This window comes from Vigna umbellata, chromosome 2, assembly GCF_029865625.1.
Source record: "Vigna umbellata cultivar VRB3 chromosome 2, Vumbellata_1.0, whole genome shotgun sequence".
Classification (NCBI taxonomy): Eukaryota; Viridiplantae; Streptophyta; class Magnoliopsida; order Fabales; family Fabaceae; genus Vigna; species Vigna umbellata.
Window position 1 is genome coordinate 4,649,384 of NC_142166.1, and position 9,947 is coordinate 4,659,330.

A 9,947-nucleotide genomic window follows, 5' to 3' on the forward strand; every position below is an offset into this window, starting at 1 on the left:
TATGGCCATACCTTAATCTTCTTACAGCATTATGTTGCTTTATTGACTTATCATTTAACAGAAAATTAAGTAATGATGATTTGATTTGACCCTTCCCATTAAGGTCTTTAGGAAACAAATGATTTGAGACACTAGACATTTAGTTATTAAAAATGTAATATACACCTAAAACTAATCACCACAGGCAACAAAAAAAAAAAACAGTTACCAAATGCTCAATCATTGCAATTAATATACCGACTAGTCCCAGCAAGCTCTTGCACCAAAATTAACCTTTTTGGAAATATTTTAGTTGTAACATTGTCAACATTAACTGATTAGGATTTAACATATCCTGTTCCTTTCTACCACCTTTGAATATATATATATATATATTCAATAGCGACACGTACAATTTTAATCAAGTCAAATATCATCATCATCATCATTCATTCCTGCTTTTCACCAACCTAAATCCGAGTTTCTCAAAAACATAATAATGTCTCTTTCAACACCTCCAGTTGAATCAAGGATTCAATTCTCACCTCTGCCTCAAGACATTGAGGAACACCATGTTGAGATCAATGTCGGTCACGTAATGATGATGGAGCAATGCGAAGAAGAACGTTTGGATTGGGATGGTGTGGTGATTGTGCTACGCTTGATCATGATTGCAATGCTGCTCGCTGGACTTGCCCTTCACCGAAGGCAATTATACAAACCAACGTTTGATCCCATCGCACCCAAGTTCTTCCTCGATTCGTTTGAGGTTCCTCACCTTGAAGTTTCCGAGGGCGAGGTTTCATCCACATGGGTCATGACCGTAGCCATTTGCAACGTCATGAACTACTCCGACATCAACATCATAAATCTGGAAGCGAAAATAAGTTACGAGGAAAACGAAACGCTGGCTGTGATCACTCCCATTGTGCCAGAATATAAGTTACCGCAGGAAGTTTCGTTGTTGGAAAATGGGGAGACAAAAAAGGTGCATTTGAAGTTGAGTACGACTGGGTGGGAAGAGAACCAACCCATTGTGGACGACACAGTGGTTCAGGCCATTGCTGAAGACATGCAACGAGGAATGACGAGGTTTAGTTTACATATGATTATCACAGGAGAGGTTTGGTTGGGCGATGGCTGGGTTCAAACTTTTACTATGTATCCTAATTGCACTGATTTAGTGGTAAATGTTGTAGCGGGAGATCTACCAGCTAACACAACAACAATCACTGACCATAAGCCTAAGGAATGTGTAGGTCTTGTTAAATGGGGGCTCAAAAACATATTATGATGTATTCTTGAGAAAAATAGAGTTTTACTTAATTAGATTAATTGAGACATAACAAAGTAATTAAATATATTTTTAATTCTTAAATTTTTACATGAAATTACAATTCTTTTATGTCCGAAATTTTATTTTTGAGTGTTCACTTTTTGTTTTTTTAAAATACTGCATAAAATAAAATCAATTTGGACAAACTTAAAATTTGGGATGTCTTATTTATAAAGGGATAAATTTTAAATACTCTATCTAAAAAAGCTGATTTATTTAGGAACCAACATGAATTTAAAAAACCTAGAGATTTAGACAAAGAAAAAAGAAATCAATTATAACAAAATATTGGGTGCAATTGCCCTTGCTATTCTACCTTTTATACTGGTTAGTTAAATACATAATTACATTCTAAGACACCCATTTTTCTAAACAAACCTAAACTAATTAACACAAAATGTGAGACAGCTATGTCCTGGTGTTGCTAGAAGCAGTATTTTGACACTTGACATTGTCCCATTGCTTAACAACTTCATTGTATCCCTCAGCAGAATCCAAAGCAAACTCTGCCAGTGAGCTAATAGCAACAGACATTCCAGCACAAAGCACCTTAATAGCAACTTCAGCAAGTTTCTCTGGAGCCATTACCTCTTCTACCTCACCAGCTTCCACTAGTTCCATATTACCATTACTTTGTTTTGGTCCAAACGAGTTTCTCCTAGAATCTTCTCTCAACTGATGTGCATAGAGGGACCCCATCCCAGCTGCAAAAAAGTCTAAGCCATCAAGCACTGCCTTTTCATTTATGGCATCCAGGCGTCTTGACCATTGAACACAGAGTCCAAACAAAGGGTGAGTGCCACTTGACCTTCGAGGAGAGCATGGCAACTTGGATGCATCGGGCTCAGATCTCATGCACCGCAGAAGCCATCCAGTTAGTGCATGAATGTAGGATCTTTGAGAAGTGATCCATGACTCAAAGGCGTTTCTCCAGTTCCTTAACTCAAATTCAAGATTGGAGGCTGAACGAGCTAGCCTGTTTGGATCCGTCATTAACATGGAAGACTGTTTTCTAGCATGTAGTTTGGAATAAGTGCCAGCTAGAAGAATCTTAGCTTCATCCAAGGTTCTCTTCTGTTTCTGATGGCATTCTGCCATCACTTTCCACATCCTTTCCAGCCTGTCATTTTCATAATTTAAGAATCAGCATGCAAAATGTAAGCAAGGGCTAGGTTTGATACATGATATATCTGCATTTCATAAAGCAAATGTAGTTTTGTTTTCTTTAAAGTGTTTCTCATGTAAAAAGTAAAAACCAGGAATATATCCTCCTCAGAGATTGAGAATGACTTTATCTGAAAATATTAGAAGTATGTTTCTGAAAATACTTGAAACTTCAGCAGAAGGGGTTTAGTGTCATCTAAAATCCAAAGATACATGGGGGCATTTGACATTTATACATACCCTTGCACCAATTCAAGAAGTTGGGGATATAACTCTTCATCCCTTAGAGTTTCGATTCGCCTTGAAATAGCTTCAACTGAATGTATTGAAACTGTTATCTGGGTATCAAGATCTCTAATGGCTGCTCTTGCTTTATCTACGCAAGAGGGGTCCTCTCCTTTTGCATCAAAGTTCCTGAGTTGCTTGCATTTCTTCTCATATGCAATTCGGATACGCTCTCCAGACTGTTGAAGAAGAAAGTGGCCACAGTAACAAATAAGTTTCCCAACAATAAAATAAAACTGTATGTGATCACAAGCATAATGACCTGTAACAATAATAAAAAATATAAATACTTTAAAAAATACCAAAAGAAAAAATAACTGAGTATAATGTAAACTGTTGTATTTGATCTCTGCTGTCCTTTTTTTTCCAAATCCTGTTAATCATCTACTAAAAAGGTTTAAGCCCATTAGTTAAAGATATAATGCTTTTTCATATTATGTTGAAGCTGAGCCTCTTTTATTATTACTCACATGAGAACTTGTTTTATTTGCTATTTCTAGTAATAACCATAAGAAGCAAGAAGAGGAGTATTTTCCATTGATGAATCCATAACCAGAGTGAATCATTGATTTTGTTCATCTCTCAAGAGTAAGGCTATAAGAATCTGAAGGAATTTCTACATGAGGAGTGCTGAAATAACACTCTCTAACACACTTACTTTAACATTCATTCTTTTATTTTATTGCTTAAAATTCACTGACAACTACAAAAGCAGGAGAGAAACCCATTAAATAAGTGGGACTCCTACAAATGTGATTTTCAACCAACAGCAGAGAGGGTGCAGCTAACAATTCTCTTTTCTGCAGGAAAGTCATGATTGAGAAAATGAGCAAAGGACTCTAGTTCTTTTCTGCAGTTTTATTAGATTACTTTTGAGTAGCAAAACTATCTGTTTCAAAGCACACCACCACAAAGAACTTTCCATAAATCCTTTTCTATAAATTTGACTTCCTTACAAACATAATATAAGTTCAGTAGCATACCCTGACTTCCTCATAGAGTTTCTTCTCCCAGGTATTTAATCTGTCCAATGTGGAATGGTGACTACCTGATAACATACAATGTTCCTCAGAGAGATCCTTTGAGCCATCACAACCTTCCTTGCCAGTGCTTGAACTATTTACCAAATACCGTGATGAAGAAGAGCGTGAAGAAGCTGATCGAATCAGAGCTACCGGGTTCAACAACTTTGATCCTGCAAATGAAATATAACTCAAATCAATATTTATGAAAATGTACAGATGAACAAGACTGACAAAAAACAAGATTCAGTAAAATAAAATGAGGAATTGGAATAATGAAAAAAATAATTCTGGATATATGATTTTCATACTGAGATCTCTCTAGAAATAAGATTTTACAATGGAGTTTATTGTGAAACTTGAGGCTGCCTATTGATTCTTTTCCATTCATTAGGACTTCACTAATAATTCTAAAATATGGAAAGTATGAACATGGAAGTACACGTACAACAAAATGAAAATATAAAGTGTTTTCTCTCATCAAACCTGAAAGTTCATTAGAAGTCAACAAATATTGAGATTTCTTGGCCTCTAACAATGCTGCAACATCTTTAGCTGCATTGTATACGATTGTGAATTGAGTTTCAATATCATTGATCACTTCTGCCATGCTTGTTGGCCTTCGGTTTACATAAACAGTAAAACCAGGTGTTTCTTCCACAGCATCTTTCTTACCAATTGTCATTTCTCTATGGCTAGATTCAATATGACCAGCAGCTTGAGCTTTTGATACTTCAAAACTTGCACTTCCATGAGCTTGGGAATCTTTGGCAACATGCTCAGTTGCATCTTCAATGTCTGTTTCTTCCTCCTCTTCCTCCTCCTCCTCCTCATCCTCCTCCTCCTCCTCCTCCTCCTCCTCATCATCATCATCATCTTCAACATCTTCAACAATAACTTCTTCTTTTGAAGAATTCATGTTGGGTCTAGTTCTTTCTTCTGCTACATTTCTTTTTCCAACACCATCTTCATGTTCAGTTTCATCTTCTTCCAGGTCTGGTATTCCTTCTTCTTCTCTAACCTGCCTGAGTCCTCTGTATTCATCATCCATTGCAGCATGATCAATACTTTTTGCAGGATAGCCATAGCTGTCCAAAGAAGAAAAGGGGTTCCAAAAGAAATCCCATTGGGAAGCTTGAGGTGAAGGGGGAGGGATAGTAGGCCTATTATTGGGAGAATAGGCAAAAATTGAGGGATTCACCGGTGAGGATTGCATGTTGAAAAATCCATCAAAGCCATACTGCTGCATTGGAGGATAATATGTCTCAACACGTACCCTTTCCGGAGATTGAGGCCTTTCCTCAACTGAAATTGCTGGGTTACCACCAGGTCTAAGGTAATTCACTTTCAAAGTAGAGTTTGGTCCGATCCCAAACTCAATAGCTCCTGTTGCTGCGAAGGGTTTTGCTGATATAGGAATGAATCCAGGGCCACTTTTCTTCTTCACAGGTGTGAAAGGTGGGGTGATGGCATTGTCCAATGAGAACTCGCGAGGTTCATCACCTTCAATGTAATCACGAAGTGCCGCTGAAACTCTTTTCAGAGATTCTATGTATGCTATGTGTCCAGTGGCCAACCGAGTCCTTTGCTCAACAGCTTGTTTGATGAACTTCTTTCTGTCTCTACAAAGCTGAACTGCCTCTTCATCATCCAACCTTGAATGTGAACATCCCATCTCTTCTTAGTTCCCTATGAATGAATTCCTCAAACTTGCATCGAAAAGAAAACCAAAGAACAACCTTTCTTTATGCCTCACCAGATTCATACAGAAACCATAACTCTGTCACAGAAAATAGAGAAGTTCAATAAAAGTACTAAAATTTCATCAAACATGAGTAACCCCAAAAACAAATGTACAGAAAACAGTATTATATTCGAAACAAATAAACCTAACTATGCTAATGAAGTTCGATACTTTTCTTCATTTACAAGCCAGAAGAAGGTTGATGAAGATACAGGCATTTTTCAAACCTTTTCCTCTATAATATCCAGAAAACCAAACCATACCCAACCAGAATACAAGAAGTAAGCACACAACTTTGCATCTGGGATTTTTTTTTCCAAATGTAGAAATAAAAACAGACAATCAGCCTAAAGCCTCCCAGAAAACCATCTTAGAAATGAACAAAAAAGGGCAGACACTAAAGAACAAATTAAAAAAAGAACAAATGTAACTTGATAAATACAAATTTACGAAAATTCATACATCAATAAACATAAAAGAGAAAATCTTTGTCTCTCTCTTTGCCTCGCTCCTTTGCTCTCTCTACACACTCACAGAAAAAATACGGATAAAATACATAAAGAATAAGCAGATGAACATTAAAACAAAGTATCCATTTTCAGTAAGAGAGAATTTTCCACGATACCCTTTTTTAATTTCTTCCTTCTAACACAACCAAACTGTGTATATTGGTTAAAGAGGAGAAGAACAAGATGAAAAGGAGGAAGAGGAATAAAGGGTTAGAAGGGAGAAGCACAGGTGACAATGAGGTGAAGGAAAAGGACAGTGTTTTGATGAGGAAGAGTAGTGGAAAAGGAATCAGTGACAGAGAGAGAAGTGTGTGTGAACAGAGAAAGACGTTGAGAAAAAGCAACGGTCAAAACAGAGGAAGGAAGAAAACAAGTATGCTAAAAGGAACAAAGAGAGAAAGAAAGATAAAAAAAGTGAGAAAATTGAAAGCTTTGGATTTTGGTTTCAGGTTGAGGTTGGAGAGCTAATAAAGGAAGGAAGAAGAGAGTGTGAGAAGTGAAGGTGGGTGAGTATTTGTCCTCCATGTTGCACACAATTACAAGAATGCCATAGGATTTTGGTTGAAGCTAACTAAATCACAAGTTTTGTTTTTTACTTAGGAAATTTTGGGGAAAGGGACTGGTCAAAATGTGTGATGAGTGGGACCCAACATTATCATATGTCTAATAGTGTTGTTACAAACATTACATGTACCTACGAAGAAGATTAGCTATTATGTTTGACATGGTTCAATCAATTGAGAATTCATTATATTTGGACAATTAGTTACATACTTGTCTTTTTTAAAGTTGTTTAAAAAATTATTGAAATATTAAATATGTTACTATTCTATTTTCTTTCAAATATGTCATATGATTGGTGAATTTAAGAATCATTTGATTTTAATGATCATTCAACATAACATTAATTAGCTAAGTTGATATTTTTCTTAAAATTCATTAATAGCAATTTACTTAACTTACCTTTTTCATAAATCTTCAGTTTACTTTATTTTTCAAAATAATTGATATTTATTTATTTATCAACTTCTGAGGAGTTTCTTTAATTAATAAAAAATTATTACTTTAAAAGTACTTTCAGCTAAACATTTGATCATCCCTGCAGTCCAGTTGATATTTTTTTTCTTACAAAGCATAATAAGATGTAATCATTTACTAATAGCTTGGAAACTATCATGCATATTTTATTGAAAATAACTATCATTCACTTAATATAATTTAGTTTTGTAATCACATTAATACATTTATGAACCTTTACATATTACCACCCAAAAAAAATAGTTTAAATTATCACAGTGATTGTACTTAAATGACCCTGATAATTTACAAACCTTTTGGATCCAATGATCATATTGAACCTATTCTTACCATTATCACCATATGATACCAAAATGAAAACTCAACATAGTATATATTCAAACTTTAGTTTATCAATAAATTACATAAATTAGTGAATGTAAATGGAAATTTTAAAAATTAAAAACTAGATGCAAAACCTAAAATACAAATAATTGTTGAAATTCTATTTTAGCTTAACATAAAAATTATGGAAATTGCATGAAAGCAAAGTTACGATGAATGAGACATGGTAGTTAGATGAATGAAAAACTATAAAAGTAAAGACAAAAATAACATAAAGACAGCCACCTCACCCACACTTCTCTTGGGGAATGTGAAACCAACTCAATTCATAACTTTTGACCTTAGTGAGGATAATATGGGTTATTCTCAGGGGTGGGGTCCTCCAATTGTGGTGTCATACCCTTTGTAACATACTTAGTTTCATTTGTAATTTGAAGCTGAGATAAGGACATTTTAGTACTCTCGTGACCCACTTGTTTGGCCCTATAAGGCTGAAAGATTTTCTTTAGATCAAACGAAAGTGAAGAATTTAGAAAAGCAAAAAGTATGAGTCGACAATAAAGGAAAAGAACCCTGGGATGCTTCATTTCTTGCAAACATATAAAAAAATATATATACGATAGTTTTTCATCTAAAAATCTTCACCAAACACCAATCATGATATTTTTCTTTGAATTTTGAATTTTAGATAAGGTTTAGTTAATTATTTTCTTATTTTTTAAGATTTTATATATTTGTTGATTAATTTCATTTGTTTACAAATTTAAGTGTATACATTTTCTCATTTATAAATTTTGACGATTAGTTTTCTTAGTTTTTTAATCTTTTATTTTACTAGATTTTCAACAATAGATTGAATGCATACATATTGTACTGGATGGTTTATATATCTTCAATAATACTTTTACTTTTAATCTCAATGTTTAAAATATAAGAATGATTATAGTGTGAGATATATATTGTTACATGTAGGGATGACAACACGGATTGAGTTGGACACAAACAGTGCTTATTCGCAACCTGATTCGTTAAATGAAACTGTACTCGCTATTTGTATAGATATTCGTTTAGAAAATACACGCGGATATTTTAAAATCTGCAGATACTCACGTATAACGCAAAATAAAATATTTTATACATTTTTAAAATAATTTAAAAAAAATTACAAAAAATATATAATATAATATAATATAAATTAAATATAAATGAAAATTTAATTTTAATTAAATTTAACCTAATAAAATATAAATTTATTTTATTTTTAATTAAATTTGATTAAAAATATATATAAATTAATTTTTTTTCGAGTAACGGGTATCTGCAGATTGGATAATATACTATCAATACCCGTTCCCAGTACCCGATCCGTTTAGAAACGAGTATTAAAATATCTTTTCTACTTGTTATTTGCGGATAGTAAATATCCGCAGATATTAATTACCTGTCGCGAATTTTACTTGCAGATACCAGCAGATTCTTTTTTCATCCTTAATGAGAAGTTCATCTACACTCCATTGAAAAAAATATTATTTTATTTAGAGGTTAAAAGAAAAACAAATTCATTATTTAGAAATTTTAGATTACATTTTAACTAATTAGACTTGAAAACACATGTGAGAGATATTTAGAACAATTGCGTTTCTCACAGATAATGAACTTGATGAAAGATTAAATTACATAAATTTTAAAGTTAAAGTTTATGTAAGATAAATTTGAAATGATAATACATATAAATCAATGATGAATTAAATTAAATGATCATGAGTTTAAACTGAGAAATTTAAGGCAACTTATTATTAATTTTTTTATAAGTTAAGATGTTAAATTTTTATAACAGCTCATAGAGAAAGGAGTTATTAAAATTTATGAGATTTTTGTTTTTGAAATTATAAATTTGAATTTTTTTAAGATAAGTTTTAAATAACGATTTAGTTGTTACTAAAAAAAATATATTCTATGTTTGTTTTATTTGGATACTTTTGACATTTCAATTTTGTATGTTAGATATTTGATAATTTAAAATTAATTGCAGTTTCATACATATATAATTTTATTTATGACATGAGTTTTATTTCCTTAATTTTTTTAATCGCTCTATTTTGTCCTAAAGTTCCACTATTTCTACATTTTTATTTTACTAAATATTTGAACAAAGTTAAAATCCTTTCTCGAATTTTATCATTCAAAATTTAACCAAAGTATTACAGGCATGGTCCATTATAGTTTCAGCACTGATGTCTTTTGAATTAATTATATTTTATTAATAATAACATTGAAAGTTTTATATTTAGTCTTTCATCTCTTACATAGTTATTTTGTTTGATCCTCTGCTGATCTGAGACGTCATTATCTTAGATATTCAATGATTCAGCATCCAAAAACTACCTAACTAGTACCTACATACAGATACACACTTACATCATATTTCAACCCTTTTGCATTCTAAAACTTAAATTGCCATATATTTTATTCAACCACTACTTATCCAAACATTTGATGTTGAAATCTTAACAAACACCTAGGTTGCTCTACCACTTCCAATAAAT

The 9,947-nt window shown here is 32.8% G+C and overlaps 1 protein-coding gene across 2 annotated transcripts; it reads right to left on the bottom strand.

Moving 5' to 3' along the window:
• Positions 1–1,565: 1,565 nt before the first annotated feature.
• LOC124839821 (uncharacterized) lies at positions 1,566–6,489 on the bottom strand. Of its 2 annotated transcripts, none has more exons than XM_088105822.1 (5): positions 6,156–6,489; positions 4,273–5,566; positions 3,748–3,959; positions 2,720–2,943; positions 1,566–2,435 (listed from the first exon to the last, which is right to left on the bottom strand). In XM_088105822.1, exons 2-5 carry the CDS (start codon positions 5,459–5,461, stop codon positions 1,724–1,726), a joined length of 2,337 nt encoding a protein of 778 aa, XP_087961948.1. In that variant the 5' UTR covers positions 5,462–5,566; positions 6,156–6,489; the 3' UTR covers positions 1,566–1,723. The 2 variants fall into 2 exon arrangements, with proteins under 2 accessions (XP_087961948.1, XP_087961949.1); XM_088105823.1 differs by lacking the exon at positions 6,156–6,489 and adding an exon at positions 5,993–6,130.
• Positions 6,490–9,947: the final 3,458 nt, after the last annotated feature.

What these genes read in the sequence shown, in the direction of transcription:
- LOC124839821 (XM_088105822.1), bottom strand. Translation starts at nt 5,461, where the DNA reads ATGGGATGTTCACATTCAAGGTTGGATGATGAAGAGGCAGTTCAGCTT. An exon ending in GACTTCTAATGAACTTTCAG is followed by an intron (nt 3,960 to 4,272) that starts GTTTGATGAGAG and finishes TTTCATTTGCAG; the next exon opens with GATCAAAGTTGTTGAACCCG. An exon ending in CTTCTTGAATTGGTGCAAGG is followed by an intron (nt 2,436 to 2,719) that starts GTATGTATAAAT and finishes TGAAAATGACAG; the next exon opens with GCTGGAAAGGATGTGGAAAG.